The sequence below is a fragment of the Peromyscus maniculatus genome, chromosome 4 (assembly GCF_049852395.1).
Source record: "Peromyscus maniculatus bairdii isolate BWxNUB_F1_BW_parent chromosome 4, HU_Pman_BW_mat_3.1, whole genome shotgun sequence".
Taxonomy (NCBI): Eukaryota; Metazoa; Chordata; class Mammalia; order Rodentia; family Cricetidae; genus Peromyscus; species Peromyscus maniculatus.
In genome coordinates, this window is record NC_134855.1 from 155629117 (window position 1) to 155649441 (window position 20325).

Here is a 20325-nt window from a genome sequence, read left to right on the forward strand (position 1 = left end):
TATCTCTTGCTCTTGAAATAGAAACTCCATTATTTTCTTCATAAGTCTTAAAATCTTAGCAGAGGTCAACTGAATACACCAAGAATATATTTTGTAAGTAACTAAGAAGCCACTTTACCATTATAACATTGAATACTGGTATTGTTTAAATATTCTATACCACCTTGAAACACACAAAGGAGAGCAATGCTGCTTGGTAGTATCCTTCAAGTGTCTGACTGAAGGTGGCTTGTAATTCATGGTTCATAAAATAGAATAGTGATCATAAAGTAATTATATTTACTCAAGTGAAGTGAGCATTTATTTCAAAAATAATCCAACAGAAAATTTTATGAATACCAGGAGCTTAGAAAGCATTGGCAAAGCAGCCTGCTTTGGAGTTAAAATATTTATGAAGTAGCTACAATTTTAGGTCTTTAGTCCATTTTTAGTACACTGGAACCATAAATATCTCAAAGTGTAAAGGGACTAACAAGTACACATTTTAAAGCAGAGTTTCAAAGGATGGCTAATATTTTATTACTTGTATATTCCAAACCATTATGCAAATTACAGTATATCTATTCCAAAACTGTATTAATTAAAAAATACAATTCATGTAACTCTAATAAAGACAATAATTTCACAGATAAAAATTAATGTAAATATGATCCAAAGTAAGCCAGCCCTTTTACTGTTTGTTCAGAGTATACACATAAGTTGTATTGGAGTTGTTTCTTCATCTCTAAGAAAACATTTGAGTCTGGAGGTTCCTGAACATAATACAGCTGCTTGGATGATGAATATTTGAACAGCTACTTAGTTGTTTCTTTTTTTTTCAGTTATACATAAAAATAAACAATTAGATAAAATGTGTTGACAGCAGCCAGATTTCACACATCATTTCCTTCATGAACCTTGAATAATGACAACAGTCCTCTGCGTATGTTGAGAAGTTCCTCTTTATGCTGTGATCAAGGAGAAAAGAACCATTTGCATAAAGATACAATTAGTGTTCATTCCACCCAGTCCCTTAGGTCTACATGGAGGTATCTAGAGGATTCTCCCATCACTATCAATATTCATAGTAGTGGAGAAAAGACTTGCAATCTTTCAAAGCTTCACAATTCAAAATCTAAAGAAGAGTTAAAAAAAATCTAGATGGGCAGTGGTGGCATATGCCTTTAATCCTAGTACTTGGGAAGCAGAGGCAGGCGGATTTCCTTGAGTTCAAGGCCAGCCTGATCTACAGAGCTAGTTATAGGATAGCTGGGCCATTATACAGAGAAACCCTACCTTAAACAAACAGATAGACAAACAAAAAAAAAACTATAGAAAAAATTTTCAATGAGGACCAACTTGGCAGCTTGTTTGCTCAAGTTGTACAAGGCTGACTATAGTTTCACAATCTCTGCACCACTTAGTACTGCATGCCATTAAAGTCTCAGGTATTTTAATACTTTATATAGATAAAGGTCACTACTATTATATACTTAAAACTTTGAGAAAACCTTTAAACATGTCCATGTAAAGCAGTGACACCAGTCTCTCTTGGGTACACTTCATCCTAAAATGTGGCTACTTGATTTTTAGAAAGCCAACTAAGTTCATGCAAGTCAATGAAGTGCCACTGCTTAACAGAAGTGCAGGTTAACAGTTCTTCCACTGAGTAGTCCGGGTTGCTTGGTTTTGGTTTAAGTATACAATGTTTATAAACAGCACAAACAAGTCATTTCTTCACCTAGTTTTCACATTTGCAAATCATTATCTTTTCCTTCATCCATTCCTCATCTACTCTAACAAGGTTCCCATAATTTAAAGAACTAAGTCACCAGGTTGAACCTGGTTTCTCCAAACTTCCACAAAAAGACAAAAAGCAAACAAGTGTGGTGGTTCATGGCTATAATCTGAGCATAAAATTGGAGGCTGAGGTGAGAGAATCACACATAAAGGCCAGCCTGGACTCAAAAGCAAGAGCCTGTTTTATAAAGCAGACAGGAAGCAGCACAGAAGCTGGCAATTACATGGAAGAAAACACTGAGCTCACTTACCATTTCCTTAAGCAGCTTGTCTTGCATCATTTTCATATTTGCTTTCATCAAACGCATCTGTGAACATATTTCCCTCATGAAATTTTTCCAATTTTCACAACAAAAAGACAAGTTAGACTAACCAACATTAAGGTTACAGATAAGTAAGATAAGTACAGATAAGTTTATACCTCAGATATAAAAATACTGTCTTCATAAACTGAGTTATAGACAGGAAAATTTTTATCCAGTGAAGTTTTCAAAACACGAAGCCTAATAAATAAAATGATAATTAACTTTTAACATATCAGTCCACATTCCATTGCTACAGCTATGTTTCATCTTTAAGCTTACTGATTCCATCCATTAAGAAAAGTGTACTAACCTCTCCTGCTCACTTCGGTGATATGCCCTCATCTTCTGAACTAATTTTTCCCCGATGTCCTAAGTATTAGGGTACAATAAAACTCTTGTACTTTAACATAATTAAAACCTGGAAGTAAAATTAATGTATTTCTACTACTTTAAATTTAAGTAAAAACTGATTATAGGCTAAGAATACTGCATTTAGCACACACTTTTTCAGATTACAAGTATTAGAAGTAAAATCTCACAGATATCTCCCACATTATCAAAGATCATCATTATAAATTTGTTGACAATTTCTGAATTCAAATGCAGCTGCTATAAGATAGGGCTATGCTTTAAATAACAACCTGCAACAGTCTCTCAAAGCAGAAAGCACAAAATTTTAAAGAGTTATACATAGACTTCAAACATTTTGAGAAATGTTTAATTTTTAGAAACACAAACCACAAACTCCTTCTCCAAGTCTCGTAAAGTCTGTGAGTCTTTTTCAACTTTCTTCAGCTCATCTAGGAGAGTGACTTGGAATTTGTCGAGATTTTCACCCCTATTAAGAAGAGACAAAATGAGATTGTTTTGAACCATAGGGCCCACAGCTCATAAGCGCACAGATGCATGGCCTAACAGACAGAATTGTGGTACAGACCTGCGTCCCCGAGCTTGATAGGTCATTGTCATTAGATGTTGTTGAGTCAATTTTAATGTCTTTGTAGTAAAATCATCCATGATTTTATGTTGGGTCTGAAAAATACTTTTAACTTAAAATGTTTTTATGAAAATAACAAGCTAACCAAGATTGTATTACAAAAAAGTCTTTCCATAACATAAACAACTAAGAAAAACTTAGAAAACTAAAAATGCAATTATTTAAAGTTGACTTTTTTATAAAAGAGCAGTGGCTACTTGTTTTGGTCAGGATTTGAATAGAGTTCAATTTTCTATTGTTTTAGGAATATTACATATGTATAGTATTTATAAAATTTGCTACTAATTATAGTTTTCTTCAAGAACACAGCTTAATAGAATATACCATTTTTTACAAAACGTATTTTCACCTACCAGAGACACATAACAGAATCTATAAAATTAGAGATTCTCTTGATCTTGGGAAAAATGAAGATTTTAAGAAATTTCAGATCTTATCTTTGGATAGAAAGAAAAGGTAGCCGGGCGGTAGTGGTGCACGCCTTTAATCCCAGCACTTGGGAGGCAGAGGCAGTTGGATCTCTGTGAGTTTGAGGCCAGCCTGGTCTACAGAATGAGATCCAGGACAGGCACCAAAACTACACAGAGAAACTCTGTCTCGGGGAAAAAAAAAAAGACAGGTGCAGGTACATGTACCTGTGAAGCCAACTCTGAGGAGGCAGAAACAGGCTATCTGGGGCTTGCTGGCCAGAAGGTACAATATAGGTGAATGGACAAAATGTATCTTCATGAAGTGATCATTTCTCAAAAAGAAGATGGAGAACAACTGAGAACACCTAATGTAGCCCTGTGGCCTCCACAAGCATCTATGTGTGCATACATACCTCACACACACAAAAAGCAAAATGTCAAAATGCAAAGAAAAGTTGAACAGAAGAATTAGGAATATATATAGCAGAGAGATTTTAGAAGTGATGAGAGGTGTCTTTTATCTGACAATCATTCCAATTTATCACATATGCAAAGTCAGATTCATAAATGAATGTTTTGCTAGCCAAGGATCAGACAAGCCATCCATCATCTACCAGAAACTTGAGGTGTATTATGGTACTGTGTGTAATTTGAGGTAACTCACGTCAGTTTTCCTCTTATAGTCTGAGCTGATGTTATCATAAAACATTCCAGCACCTGGTAATTCCTGTTGCCAGTCCTCAGGAATAGAAAATTCTGGTGTTGATAATGAAGCTGTAATTTTAGACATTAAAAATGAAAACAATGAGCTAATATTAAAATATGCATTACTACAAATTTATCCTTGTCTTCCAACTGAAAACAAAATTCTGTGTTTAAAAAAAACAGGTTTGTTTGTTTTTTTATAAAAACGAAATTCTTCCTTGTTACAGAACCCTTTGAGAGGGCTATTGAGGCACAAACAACAACTAAGGTGCAGTATTGGTTACTTTTAAGTCGGATCCACTAACAAGGAAGAAGCACCTGAAGAGTATCTAGTGATACACTACCACTTCAAGTAACTCAGACTTCAGTAAAATGTAAATGTTAAGACATGGTAGAATGATGGGGGGGAATCTCTGAGTATTTGAGACCCACACTACAACTTTTATATAAAGCGAAATTTGTGATAAAAGTCCATATCCATCTTGGACTTACCCAGTTGTTTTTTACAAAGAGAGTTGTTTTGTTGAAGTCAAACTATAGGAAGCTGACCTGAAGTAACTGTAGTCTGACAGTGTTTGATCTGCTTACTTTTGTAGGTGTGAAAATCCAGATCTTCCCTTTGACATAGTCTTTTAGAAAGCAACTGTTCTCTGTCTTCTGCCTCTTCCGCTTCTGCGTCATTGGAATTAATTAGATCATCTTCTTCTAGGTACATCAGCCGTTTGCAACTACGTTGACTGGGACCTTAAGAAACCGTTAAAAATAGTTCTGATTCAATATATCTACTACTTTATTTCTTTAATCACAAAGCTTTTAAACAACTATTTTAAAGTACATATACTTTTTTTTTTTTTTTTTGGTTTTTCGAGACAGGGTTTCTCTGTGTAGCTTTGCGCCTTTCCTGGAGCTCACTTGGTAGCCCAGGCTGGCCTCGAACTCACAGAGATCCGCCTGGCTCTGCCTCCCGAGTGCTGGGATTAAAGGCGTGCGCCACCACCGCCCGGCAAGTACATATACTTTTTATTTCTGACAACAAATAATGATATGACTTGAAATGTAGAATTCATTTAGGTATAAGTTCAAAGTAATTAGTAATTACTTTAAAAGGCAAGGCTGTGACTAGAAAGACGGCTTACTAGTTGAGAGCACTGGCTGCTCTTACAAGGACCCAGGCTCAGTTCCCAGCACCCAGACAGTTGCTCATAACTATCTTTAACTCCAGTTCCAGCATACTTGACACCTCTGGCCTATATAGACATTGCATGCACATGAAGCATATATATTCATGCAGGCAACACACAAAAAACTTTTAAAGTAAGTCTTTTAAAAGCAAGACTATGTCTACAAACCTGATACATGAGTGTTGTCACTGCACATGTCCAACCATATTTTCTCTCTTCTTTCACTAGACAATGACAATGGAGATGCTGCATGACTTTCCTAAAATGAATATTAGAAATTAGAAAAGTAGTATAAACACTTATATTCATCTTTGACTATTCTTTATCAAACTCCCAAGCCAACAGATTTCAAATGCTGCCAAAGTCTTTTTCATAGCATTGTCTATCTAGTCTTTCTTTTCATCTTTAAGACTGCTACAAATGAATCTTGATATTAGATTAACATCAATTTTATGCTATTAGTTTTTACCTGACTTTTTTGGACATTTCTTATTGTCAATTTCTCCTTGTTATTAGTGTCTTTATTTATCTGAGTTAGGAAATAGGGAGCTACAGAAAATTTTTTCTTATAAAGTGACATTTTCACCTTTAAACTTGTGATTTACTATTTGAACACAGCTTTTTAAAAACTGGAATTTTACTTAGATCACTACTCTTTATATGTGTGTTTTCTAGCCACTTAAAGGTAGCTCAAATCTTAGTCCCACCCCAAGATACAATACTTTATTTTCATCTTCTATATGACTCAAGTTGTTAAATATTTTTACTTATTGACCATTGGAGTTTTCTGCTTACAAGAAGTCCAGCTAATCAAATTTCTATATAACCATGAAGCCAGAAAATCTTATAAATATATAAACTAAGGGATTTAGCCCTTATATCTTCATTATTTTAAGACTTTCCTTTAAAATTCCCAACTTTTCACATGACTAAATCATTCTACATATTAAAAAGCAGATTCTTAAGTCACTGAGATGGAAAAATACTTGGTAATATGATTCCTACTGAAGATTAGCAATTTGAATTAGCATATTACCTCTCTCTTGCTTTGCATATGGTTTTCACGACTATCTGGAGATTCAGTTTCCATAAAATGTTTCTCTGAGCTATTACTGCTTACATCTGAATAGCTGTTATAATGTAGGGTTCTTTGATTATCTATCACTGAATTTGTATTTTTTCTATTCATAACATAATTATTCTTGGTCGGAGTGTTTCTGGGCTATGAAAGAATAAGACATACAGAAACCCAAAGGAAGTTAGATAACTACTTAAATGCAGAAAAAAGTTGAATAGTAGGAAACAAACAATTTAAAATTTTAGAGAATTAACACAATGCTAAAATTCAGCATCTACTTAAACAGAACATTAATTAGCTCAATGACAAGCATCTAGCAAAGCCCATAAGCAAAGATGCCTGCTAGTATGGCTTTTATACTTCAGAAGTCACGTTATTTTAATAAGAAAAAGAACATAAAAACACAAGAACTGGTCATCAAATGCAAAAATTATAATACTTTATATAACTGTCTATATAGAAAGTCTATGACAATCTGGGAAATTATAGAATTCAACAAGATCACTCAAAATACAAAAAAAAATCATTAATTTTTTTTTTTTTTATACAAGAGCAAAAAAACTATTACTTCTTGGCCTTTTTGTTAAGATAAAATACAAAAGCAAAAACTGCCGGGCGGTGGTGGCACACACCTTTAATCCCAGCACTCAAGAGGCAGAGCCAGGCAGATCTTTGTGAGTTCGAGGCCAGCCTGGGCTACCAAGTGAGCTCCAGGAAAGGCGCAAAGCTACGCAGAGAAACCCTGTCTCAAAAAACCAAAAAAAAAAAAAAAAAAAAAAAAAAAATTCCTATATAAAGGCTGAGTGTAGTGATGCCCACTTTCAATCCCAAAACTTAGGAGGATGAGGCTAATGGTGGATCTCTAAGTTTGAGGCCAGCCTTGTCTACATAGTCAGTTTCAGAGCTACATAGCAAGACCACCACCACCCCCAAAATAAAACTTCCTGTAAACTGTAAGATATAGCAACACTTCCATTTACAAATCAGAAAACATAAATGGGACTAGAAATGTATCTTGGTAAAGAATGCTTATCTAGTATGTACAAAGTACTGGACTCAACCCCTACTAACACAAAAACAAAACGACTAATTCACAGAATGGCTAAAAACTGAAAGTACTCATTAATGCACTGAACCATGAAACTCCAAAGACAGATTGAACTTCATATACATCAGTCTGGTAAAGGCAGAAACATCATGTAGAACTCAGCAGAAACTATGGAAAAGGGGCATAATCAGTTTCCAGCAAGTGAGTATGTAGCAAACTAAAATTCCATAGAGCACAGAACATATCACAGAAGATAATGAAGGTAGTTAGAATTACCTAGATGTAGACAGACCTTGCAAAATATCCCCTGTAAATACTACTGGTTTGAAATAAAAGGGCCTTTAAAAGCCTCTAGAAATAAAAAAACAAAAAACCAAAAACAAAAAAAAAACCCCACTCAGCTAAAAGTGGTAGGTCAGATGGCTCAACAAATCAGCAGTTTTGGATCTCTGATAGAGGTGTGTTAAGTGAGTATTGTACTTTTTTTTTTTAAGTGCTGGTACTGTATCTAGGTCCTCATGCATGCTAGACAAAGGCTCTAAGTGACACTTACAAGCCCTAAACAGTCATTAATACCATTTTATTATAAGCAATGGTTAGTACCTATGAGTTTCTTCCTTATATAACTAAGCACTTAAGCAATATGGTTTTCAACTACGTTTTTTTCAGTTTTGTCAATTTGTCATTTCAATAACTAAAACTATTAAATGTTACAAACACCAAATAACAAATATGCAATACATATTTGATGAACAAAGTGGCTTACCATTTTCAGAAGCATATAATAAAGAAAATTATATTCTTACCAAAGAAGGTAGTCCTGGAACAGGTGAGTAACTCTTTCTCACACACAGTGTACTGGTCTCACTGATTCTGGGTGATTTTCCCTGACCTCCAACTTTATTGTTACCATTTAAGGATTCAGATGATGCAGTTTTTGGATAAGGTGAGAAAGATTTTGTGATGTAGTCATAATCTTGAGTAAAATCCCTTTCTGTTATTTTTTCTATACCTAGATTCCCCATAAACAGAAACATATAAAACATATAGTATTACTTACTGTTCATGCTTGCTCTAGTAAAGGGCATGATAGATTTAATAATTTATCATTTCTCAAGAATTAGTTGTATTTTTAAAAGATACACTTTCAATAATTTAAGGCCAACTATGTTTGAAATACTAAGACTTTGAAATATCCCCAGTTGAAAATTTAAGAACCTTCAAAAACAATTTAAGCAAAAATACATATAGTATGAGATGAAATATAATGATCAACTTAAGTGTTATCTTAAATATTTTAACATTATAGTAACTATTGTTAAAGTTTTACAAAGTCAGTTAGTCTAAGTTGCTCACTGAAAAACCAGGACAGTAAGGCTGGAGAGACAGCTCAGTCAGAAAGTGCTTGCTGCATAACCACAAGGACCTGAGTTAATCTCCTGAACCCAGATAAAAAACCAGGCATGGTGAAACATGCCTGTAATGCTAGAGCTTGGGAGTTGGATCTCTGGAGCTCAGTGGGCCAGCTAGCCAGGCCATTCTGTTTGGTGAGTCCAGGTAGTGAGGAGACCCACTTACTTAACAAGTTTCAGGGGGGAGATGTCTCCTCAGGAACAACATTCCATATTCATATGCACACAAGCACCAAAATAACAAATGAGGATGTAAATTTTAATGTAAATCAATTCTTTTTTTCAGCTCAAATCAAGGTATATGCATTTGTCTTAGCTAATCTAATGTGACAATGGTTTTGAGCATTGTGAAAATAAAAGGATTTTGCAGTGCTTTAGGGGAAACAGATACATTATAAGTCTTGACTTTAACTGAAATGATTCACATTTGGAACTGTTTTAAAATAGCCTCACAGGAACTTGGTTTTTGTAAATGAAAAACACACATAAGTCAACACTCTAAAGAATATGTATTTTCATTACCAACTATTTTTAAATAAAAGCAAAAGCAATTGTTTCTGAAGATAATCTACTGTGAGTTCACAGAATCATATTCCTAGACTTTTGTCAAAGAATTGTATAAAGGATCCAATACAGCTATGTTGTTAAATATTGGAGCTTAAGGTATATTAGAATTTTGATGCTACATTTTCACATTTATAGCTTACGAGTATTAAATATTTCCACATTGAATCACTTGATCTTTAACGTCTTAACATGAAAATCTAGGGATTCAAGTATGTACTCAAGTTGGCAAAAAATATTAGCATTAGCTGATTTAAAATTAACTTTAAACTACCTATCTCAAATTTCACAAAACTAATCATTAAATATTTTCATAGAGTTACAAAGGAAAATTGTTAACTATTCCAGTAAAATGCAAGGGAAATGAAGTAACACTGACATCTCATCACTTCCACAGATGATGGGCTCCCAGACACAGATACAGAAGATAGGCAAAGACTGTCTTCTCTCCCATCTCTTAGCTCAGATGAAATTTTCTGTTTTTCTGATGGCTGTCCTTTTGGTGTTTCTGTAGTCAAGACATTCTGTTGTTTCTTTGGCAGTTTCTTGGTTTGGGCTCTGGAATGGATATTCTCCTCCTAAATGCACCAGTAACTTCAAATTATGCTCAGATACATTTAGACAACTGGGCTTTTAAGTTACACTACAACATTTACTGGCTTACTATATAAGGTCATAACTAGAGCTTAGATATTATTAGCAAAAATATGTTCTACTACACTAGGAAAATATATTGACTACACAGACAATAAGTGTCTGCTAATAGAATGTTGTGCAGGTTCAAAGCTGATGACTGTATCCAGTTCAGAGAAAACAGAATTCCTAGATTCCATGGTGCCTGAGACACTAAGAAGTCTGTGTATCAAGATGGTGAAGGGGGCACATACATGAATAAGACTGTGGATCAGATCAAAGGTACTCAGGTCTTTGCTCAGAGTAACAAGTAATAGAGAATTTGCTACAGTTCTGGGTATACACTGGGGAAGAATTTGAAAGGCATTTTCATTCTCTGAGTATCAGAAAAGTTAATTCTCAGGATTTTTTGTCATTGTTTTGTTTTTTATTTTTAAGGATAGATAGATGAATGGCTTAGAAAGATCTATCTGATGGTGGGCATGGTAACATTAAAGCAAGAAATAAAGAGAAAATATGGTGACTGTTGTCTGGTCCAAAGGAATTTCACTTCTCCAAATTCTGGAGGTTAGAAAAAGCCAGCATTGCGCAGAAAGCTGGTTCACCTCTACCAAAGGAGCCAGTTTCTTTATCACTTGGGGCAGAGAGGCAAATGGCTATCCATGGTACCTACTAGCAGACTTCAAAGTACATGCTGGCCTCCAGGCTCCCTCAATGATACATTTCAGAGTTCATGCCGGCATTCTGGCTCTTCTCATCCCATTCAGCTCAGAATCTTCTCCAGCTCCCCCAGCTTTTCATTCCTCTTATAACCCTACTATTTCAGCTATATTCTCTCTCCTCTCCTCTTCCCCCTCTCTCATCTCTCTCTGTCGCTCTTCCCCCCCACTTCTTCTCTTAGTCCTCTCTCTCTGTCTCCTTTGCCCTCACACTGTCTTCATCTCTGGCCCCCTACCTCCTCTCATGGGCAAGTCCAGTCTGCTGGCCATGTTCAGCTTAACAGTCTCTCCCTGCTATGGACTCTTCCAGATGCCTCTGGCTATACTCTCCCCTCATAGCTACGGTAAAAAACCTTCCATTTAACCATACTTTGGAGCAGACATGTCATTAGTTTATACATCTGGTTCTGAAATCCTCAGTTTATACAATAATGTTACAATGTCTTTAAAGTGTTCCAGACAAGAGATAATAGGAACACAAACAAGAGGAAATGGTGGTTAATGGGTTAAGATCAACAAAGTGCGCCAGGTGGTGGGGGCATACACTGCCTTTAATCCCATAATCACAGCACAGCAGAGGCTGGTGGATATGTGAGTTCAAGGTCAGTCTGGTCTAGAGTCCTGATTTCCAGGAGAGCCAAGGCTGTTACACAGAGAAATCTTGTCTCCAAAAAACCAGAAGCCAAAACCAAACCAAACAATTCAACATAGTGTACTAGTCAAAGACCTATCTTCAGCACCAGACTCTCTAGGCTCAAATTCTATCTGTACCACTTCCTAGTTACATGAATTTCTCTTTCTTGAGCCTCAGATTCTCACTTGAGATTAGGATGATAGAATTCACAGTAATTAACCATCTACATATCAGATTTTAAGATAAATCTGTAAAGTACTTAAATTAGCAATGGGCATGCTATAAGTACTATATGCATACATAAAAAATATTTAGTAGTTTAAGAAAACTAAATTTAGATATTATCAATTTTAATTGTATTTATTTACCTTTTTTGGCAGTTTATCTTTAAATAAATATGAAAATTCTTTTTCACTCTCTGATTCTGATTCTGAAGTTGAGAGATCTTTATAATTTTTTTTTGTTTTTGTTGCTCTTCGTGGAAGTCTGGTTCTCCCATCTGCAACTATTTCATCATCCTTTTTGGTAATGTTTTTATTGGGTACCTTTAGAAGAAAGTTTCCTGAATTTTATAATATCAGCAAAAGAGGTATCAGAAATATAAGCTATTTGCTATAAAAATGGCACACTGAGAATTATATATAAAATATATGTAGGAATGAAATGATTCTTCATTGGAAAAACTTAAGTATATTTTATGTTACCATTCTTGTCATCTTATTCATCCTGTCATTTTATTCTTCCTATCACAATCTCTAAGAGGACAGATATTCTACAAATTTAAACACAAACACATGAGAAAGAGAGAGAGAGAGAGAGAGAGAGAGAGAGAGAGAGAGAGAGAGAGAGAGAAGAGCACACATGTCAATAAAGTACTTGCTGCATAAACACAGAGACCTGAGTTCAAACCCTCAGAACCCATATAAAAAAGCCAGGCACCGTGGTCAGTTTCTTATAATCTCAGTACTGGAGAGGCAAATGGGGAACTCCCTGGTAGTCACTAGCCAGCTAGGACATAGACAGGCAGATTTTATGAGCTCACTGACCAGCCATTTTAACCAAATGGTGAGCTCTAGGCTCAGTAAGAGGTGGAGAAGTGATCAAAAAGGACATCCTAATGTTAACTTTTAGCCTCTGCATATACTGGCACATATAGTACATCTACACACAGGTGCATACACACAGAACACATGCATAACACACACACACACACACACACACACAATGAAGACACTGATTAAAAATAGAATTCATGAGAAAATAATGCAAAGGCAGGATCAAGGATCAGCTATGGAAACTGGTAAGAAAATGAAGGCATGATGTTATTGGTATACACACACACACACACACACACACACACACATATATATATATATATATATATATATATATATATATATATATATATATGTTAAAGGGTATTTTATCTCTTGATTACCATTATGGATCTTGGCTTCTCCTTTTCCATGGAAGACCCTGCAAAATTCAGGAAAAAAAGATTAAAAATTTCAACTGATAAAATATTCATAATATACATTTAAAATCATAAAATAAGAAGCCCCTTACCCTCAACACTTTTAAACATCTAATAAGCCACTTCTATATGTGACTTGAAGACACAGGGACCCTTAATCTCAGCTTTTCTGGAGTATGTGGTCTTCAGAACTGCCAGGCTACTTCGGGGGCATTCCTTCTCCCTATATTTTGTAGCAGACAGACTATACTACATTGTGATGGGAAATACATTATAAATCTTTCAAAAACTTAATTGTTGGAATTGGTAACTTCTTATTCAGTGTTTATGGTGTGAATTGCCTCCCTCCCACTTTTATATTATCGAACTTTTAAAGTATATTAACATCCATGAATCTACCTTCAATTTTAAGAGCCCGAGTAATGCTGAATCTACATGTTCTCTTTTATTGTCCTCTAAATCCTTACGTTAATCACTTCAATAAAATCTGTTCTCATTCACTTGCTTTAAAAAAAATTACTTCAGGTATGTGTTTCTATTCAGACACCGAGCTTCATAACATAGAATGTCCTGTGTGACAGCCTATGATTTGCTTTACTTTGTACAATATCGCTTTTCTGGGACCTTAGTCACATTACTGATAATAGCTTTAGTCCTGTTTGCTTCTTGCTTTTCAAGCACAATGTTTGCCATCTTTTTACATTTCTTTGGGAGTTAAAAACAGGTAAAGCTAGTGAAGCCACATGTATTTACAAGAAGAGTCCTCTAATGCATATTAACTTACCATCTAACCATTTCAACAAAATAATTGTCACAGAAGTTTAATTTTGTATTTTGGTTTGTAGTACTTTAAACCCCTATCACCACACAGAGATTCCTAATCTTCATGTTTAAAATACACATCTTTCACAGTAGCCTCTAAGAAAGTGTTTGTATCATCCATTTCGCCTTAGCTTCTTCTAAACACAGTGCTTCAAAGTCCAAACTTGGACTAGATCTAGCCTTATCTTTCATTATTTTGTGATAAATATATTCTGTATTGCCTGACTATACTATACTGTTTCATACTTGTCTTATATATAATTCTGCTTCTTCATGCATCTGGTTGGAATCTTACTTTTTTGAAACATTCACCCAATATTTCTAAACACACACCTAAATTCACATCTATTTTAAATTCTTTCTAAGCCAACCTTTCCTCTCTCACATATCATGAGTGGCCATTTTTATTTTGAAATAAAAGCTGATTACCTTGAAATAAAGAAAAGTTTAATTAATAAGCCCAGAAGTTTTTTTTGTCTTCCTTTAAAAGTGGGATCAAGTCTGCTACTAAGCCTTGACACTGAGGCTCAGCCACAAATCAGTAATTATCTTTGTCAAAACCTGTATGCAAAATTCTTAAGTATATTTAAAAATTTATTATCAAAAAGAGAACCAAACAGCCACACTCTAGAAAACATTTCATGAATGACTCAAGGTAACCTCTACTAGAAGACACTATTCCATTTCTATATACTTATTTTTGCAACTAAATAAATTCCTAAAAAGTGTATGTGTTAGATAAGGCAGAGAAATGAAGATACAGAAACATACGGACAGAGCATAAATATCAGTAAATAGATGTGTCAGGGTCCAGTCCTTGACTTTGTTTAAGAATGTTGTTCATGAATGTATAATAGTTTATTTATAATAACTGTTATCTAAATAACTGAGTAATAATGATCCATGAATAAAATGAGCAATGACAATATGTCATGAACCAAGAATTATGTTAAGTCACATTTGTGTGTACCTAGAGTCTTATCAAAATGAAAATTTAAGATGTTTGGGAGATATTTCAGTTTGTAAAGTACTTTTTTTTTTTTTTTTTTTTTTTTTTTTTGGTTTTTCGAGACAGGGTTTCTCTGTGTAGCTTTTGCGCCTTTCCTGGAACTCACTTGGTAGCCCAGGCTGGCCTCGAACTCACAGAGATCCACCTGGCTCTGCCTCCCTAGTGCTGGGATTAAAGGCGTGCGCCACCACCGCCCGGCTTTGTAAAGTACTTTTTACTCAAGCACAAAGACCTGAGTTTGGATCGCCATCAACCAATGTAAAAGCCAGGCAAGGTAGTATACAATTACAATCACAGCACAGGCAAACCAAACACAGAAGGAACACTGATCTTGATGACTGGTCAGTCAGTTAGCCTGGCTGAATTGCCAAGCTTCAAGCTGAGAAACTCTGTTTCAAAAAATAAGGTAGAGAGCTACCACCTTAAGGACAGCTACCACCGACCTTTGGCAAGTTCTTCCTGTGCCTTTCCACCTACTCACCTTCTGTCTCTGTCGCTCCCTCACCCACCCACACAAATATAACCATATTAGCAAAACAGTGAAACAACTAGTATGCTGTTTTGTTCTACTTATAAGGGCCTATAAATAATAAAAGTATAAATGATGAAAAGAATAAACAAAGGAAGAATATGGAAGAAAACTACGATTATCAAGTTATTATGGAGATCAAGAGTATTTTATCAACTAAATATAATTATTTGTAATATTCTCTAAAAAGTAATTTCTTACTTGATTTTCCACTTTTGTATTTTCTTTTGTTTTTATTTCTACTATAATCCATCAGTCTTTTGGATTTTGGTTCTCTGAGCCAGCTAATGTCGGTCTTGCTGTCACCACACTCTGTTTCAGTGTCACTGAAAACGGCCTTCTCATGACTTGTTATCATCTAGAGAAAAAATCCACAAACATGCCTCAGTACATGTCATAAACAGTAAGGTAAATGCCTAAATGCTCCAAATAATAAACTAAATGCTGGTGGAGTTTTGCCATTTTGTTGTTGTTGTTGTTTTTTGTTCCTTCAGCACTGGTAAGGGTTCAAACTCAGGGCTTTTATATGTCAGGCAAAAGTTCTATCACCGTGGTACATCCTTAGGTATCATTTTTAAAAGCATTCAATGATTTGTCAATAAATGGAATTTTATTTCTTATATTGTCCTTGATTAGTCAGAAAAATGACATATGAACAAAGTCAATGCTGGATTAATCAAAGTCCTCATTTCCACAACATTCATTTATACAAAGAGAACGCTCAGCATAGCCCACTACAGCAGTCTTGGTTTTCTTCATCTGGAAGTCTTGCTCTAAGTCACTTTCTAGTGCAATATATATTTAGTTACATTCATGACTGTTTTTTTCGCTTTACACGCATACTAAACTGCATGACAAACATTATCATATGAAAATTTCTAAAACTCTCAGTGTCATCCTTCTCAATCATGGTTTTCAAAATGCTGTTTCCCAGATCCTAAACTTGAAGGCACAGATTAGGCCATTTCCAAAATAGTTTAGACCACTTTTTGTAACTGTTCACTTACTTGGAATTCTCTCATTTCATCCTCAGCTAAGGGAGCACAGATCTCACTATAGGTCCACCATATCCTTAATAGTCTGTGTTCTGTATTAAGTGAACTATAAACATCAGTTTGTGGGAAGGTTGGAGACTGATTTTTGGAAAATCATCAAGGTATTGATGCTCTCTTAATAATTTCATTTTATCTGTTTCTCTTAGTATCTTTCTTGTTGTCATGCAAATTACATGAGTCACCTTTCTTTGAGCCAGCATGGCTTCCACCTTCAGGTCCTTCTTCTAGTCTGTCTCTTTTTAGTGCTTCCACACCCACCCTTATCAACTGCATTCACACCAGTTTAGTTAGATTAACAATCAAAGACAACAAATTTGAATGATTACATTCTTTCACTGTATTTGTCAATGGGCTCCATATTCTTGGCAGTTGATTTTGAAAGCAGAAAGCTGTCAATACCACATGCAGACTTAGAAGAAAAAGAAGCCTGACTTTATTTTCTTTAGCTTGGCTTTTCTACTATATAGGTTGTGTAGATAGAACAGAGGGGTTTGGAGATGAATTCTTTAATAACACTTGGACTAGCACAATCTTAACAGGCCATGACTAGAGGTTTCCTGTTACCAAGAATCCAAACTCCTTAAACCTTTCAGTGTTACTTTAATGGCCAGCATCTTCTGTGCTCTGGATTCATGATTTAGAAGATATTCTCAGACATCTACAGCTAACGGTAAATTCTGATTTGTTCCTCACTCATTTTCATAGTTTGAAGGTGGAAAACCCTTATAGCCTCAAATTCACACTCTCCTTTACTTTATTTCCTCCAGTTTATTGGGTATGTTGTTTTCCCATGGATTCCTTGAGCTTTTTTCTGAATGGAATAACTGTTATGATAACCTGAATGCTACTATACTATTAAACTCTATTGTTTCAGAATCATTTCTGCTCATGTGTATGACCATCAATTACCTCCATTAGTCCTTCCAATACCAGAATCAAAACCATCTGAAGAGTTAGTTGTTATCAACACTCACATCATGGTTTTATGTCCATGAAAACTTCAAATTGTTTCTCAAAAGTATTAATAACAACTTCTTTGCTAGTGGAATAGTAAAGTTAAACAGATGGACCAGGGTAACAGTGCACACCAATTTTAGGTTGTCTGACTTCACAGCAAGCCCTAATTCTAACAGCAGTACTGCACAGCTAGGCTTTGTTTTTTTCTCTATATTTGCCTTCTATTTCAGTTTTAGTTTTTATTTTGTATCCCCTGAAATAATATACAATAAAGATCCTTAGCCCATGACAATTTGACAGAGCTACTTATATTTCTGTTTTAAAGTTGTCATATGGCTATCTTTAGAATTAGCCATGTTCCTTGGATTGAAGGGCAAAGCTTTCTTCATTACTCCATGTACATACATATAAAGTTGTACTTACCTGATTCAGATGAAATATACAATTTATGAGCCAAACACAGTAACAAAATCTCAAATCTGAATGTGAACTATTTTTCCTGAACACATGTAAGTGGAACTAAAATTAGAGATGATTGTAAGCCTCCTATATAGGTACTGGGAATGGAACTTGGGTCCTCTGGAAGAATAGCCATTATGCTTCTCAACCTCTGAGCCATCCCTTCACCCTCTAAATGTTATTTTTAAACACCAGCACATATTTTCTAGTTCAATAGTCTCCAGCATTAAAATGTTATTAAAAGAAATATTCTCTTAAAGATGTATTTTTATTTATGTGATGTGTGTGTTTCTATGTGTATGTTAAGGCACATGTGTGCAGGTATCTGCAGAGGCCAGAAAAGGATGTCAGATCCCATTGAACTGGAGTTACAAAAGGCTTGTGAGCTGCCCAATGTGAGTGCGTGAAACCAACCTCAGGTCCTCTGAAGAATACCATGCACTCTTAATCACTGAGTTTAGCTTCTTCTCTAGCCCAAGAAATACTAGTTGATATTGGCATCACATGCTATAACTTACTCTTTTGTTTTTTGTTTTGAAAGAAGGGTCATGCTCATCATGATTCCTTACACCTACCCTGGAGAAACAAAAATATGCATTAATTTTAAACATGTATCACATCTGTTTTCTTCAGACAGAGCTCACTGGGAAATTACTTCTAAGTTTTCAGATTTAACTCTTTCACTCACTACATCACTAGCTGTGTATTTATGGCCAGATTATCCTTTCTGACCTCAGTTTTTTAAAAAATGAGTTTGAATAAAGAACTAATTGTTCAACTCTATGATCAAAGTCATAATATTCAAATTACCAATTTTTACACATTGAATTTAGAAATAAGTGTTGAAGTAGCAACCACAGCTAGAGTAATCATGACAGTAGGATTTTAATCCATTCCTTTCATATGTCAAAAACTCAGATTAGGGGAGATTTTTATCTAAAAGAAAGTAAATGTTAATGTGACCTATTGAAGTATAGTTTAAAAAAAAACCTACAATTTGATTGAATTATCCATACTGGCTTCTGTAGTTGTAGCTTGAAATTCTTGGATCTATATGGAAAATAAACAGAAGAAAAAAAGAAAAAACTACGTCAAAAATAAGGGAAATGAAAAGAAAAAAAGAACATATTAAAATCTATTTTCTCTCAATTCAGAGAATAAGAATTGCTAATTGAAATCAGCTTTCCATAGTACTGTTTAAAGCTAAACCAAATATAGTAAAAGTAGACTGATAATAAAACAAATTAGAATGTATTTATCACAGTGAGGACCAGCGTTTTTCTGTGACAATGCATTATGGTAAAAATCTCTTACAGTCTAAGAAACTAGAATTTTTGCTGGACCTCACTGCTAGAGTTAATACACATTGATGTCATTTAAGACTGTTAGCCCATAGTCTACTCAACCTGTTTGTTTTGCCGGACTTTAAGAGAAGAATATAATAACCAACCTTACTTGTCTTAGATTTCCCATGTAACCAACTCTCCAATCTAACTAATGAATAGCTGTAGTCTTAAATTATGTCCTCTTCCATGCTCCAACCCAGAACAATGCATGAATACTCTAATAATCACTTGCTGAAAACAGCAAAAATACAGGTTGAAAGTAATCTCATAAAATGAATATCCACCACAAACACTGAACATAATGTTCTTGATAAAAATGTTTTGGGGATCAGTCGAATCCAATGACCAAATCCCTTGTCAAACTCTCTTACGGATTTCTGTAAAGTATCCCTCATTCCTTCCCCATGTGAAGTTTTCTGTGCTGTTCAATAAACCAGACAAAAGCTTTTTGTTAGGGACACAGACACACAGAGAGACAAAGACAGGGGCAGATTCACAAGACAACCTTCAGGCAGGTAAGGATTCAGACTCATCCAACAGACAGAGGAGGATGGAAGACACAGGGAAAACAAATAATTCAAATTGAGGTTTAGTCTTAAACAACAAGGGGAAGCACTTTGGTTTCTTCTTACTGGAACACCACATTTTTAGTGACTTGAAATTTCTTATTAATACATTCAAACAGATCACAATTTTCTTTAAAGAGCAAGTCTAAAGCAGTGCAAAGCCCCAGTTACTCATTTGTTTTATATTTTTTAAAAATCAGGGGTGGGGGGGAAAAACTACCTAGATATACCTATGCTTGCTACCCAAATAAACCATTTAATATTTTTAAACATTGTAAAGTATATCTATCTCAAGATGCATCTCAAATATATATTCATAACTGGGTATGGCTGCAAGGTGACTACAGAAGAACAAAATCAGTGATCTCTAGCTTACTCCAAGTTTTATAACAGGTTCATCAGTGCCATTCAAGCTGAAGTTATAGACATCATTCCTGTGGAAAACAAAGACTAATGTTAGCACCACTGCATAAGGAAATTCAGTCTCTTTAAATGACAAACACGTAGGAAAACTTACTTACAGTGGACATTCGGAGGTAACATTAACAAAAGTTGTCTTCAGTTTTCTGTAACTTTTTTTCTGAACCTTTTTCAAAATACAAAAAAGGTTTACATAAAAACATTTAGATATGAGATTACTAGC

The 20325-nt window shown here is 34.9% G+C and overlaps 1 protein-coding gene across 3 annotated transcripts in view; it reads right to left on the reverse strand.

The window, feature by feature from the left end:
* Positions 1–273: 273 nt before the first annotated feature.
* Positions 274–20325, reverse strand: part of Sycp2 (synaptonemal complex protein 2) — a 56397-nt gene continuing 36345 nt past the window's right edge. For all 3 annotated transcript variants that reach the window (XM_076571325.1, XM_076571324.1, XM_076571323.1), the window contains 19 exons: positions 20204–20268; positions 20059–20116; positions 18765–18820; positions 18289–18346; positions 15501–15657; positions 12904–12941; positions 11834–12010; positions 9859–10057; positions 8310–8515; positions 6414–6599; positions 5546–5636; positions 4785–4940; positions 4156–4265; positions 3022–3116; positions 2823–2922; positions 2395–2453; positions 2201–2282; positions 2031–2087; positions 274–947 (listed from right to left, as the gene is read on the reverse strand). In XM_076571325.1, coding sequence (XP_076427440.1) covers positions 873–947; positions 2031–2087; positions 2201–2282; positions 2395–2453; positions 2823–2922; positions 3022–3116; positions 4156–4265; positions 4785–4940; positions 5546–5636; positions 6414–6599; positions 8310–8515; positions 9859–10057; positions 11834–12010; positions 12904–12941; positions 15501–15657; positions 18289–18346; positions 18765–18820; positions 20059–20116; positions 20204–20268 — 2025 coding nt within the window. In that variant the 3' untranslated portion in view covers positions 274–872. The remainder of the gene's footprint in view (positions 948–2030; positions 2088–2200; positions 2283–2394; positions 2454–2822; positions 2923–3021; positions 3117–4155; positions 4266–4784; positions 4941–5545; positions 5637–6413; positions 6600–8309; positions 8516–9858; positions 10058–11833; positions 12011–12903; positions 12942–15500; positions 15658–18288; positions 18347–18764; positions 18821–20058; positions 20117–20203; positions 20269–20325) is intronic.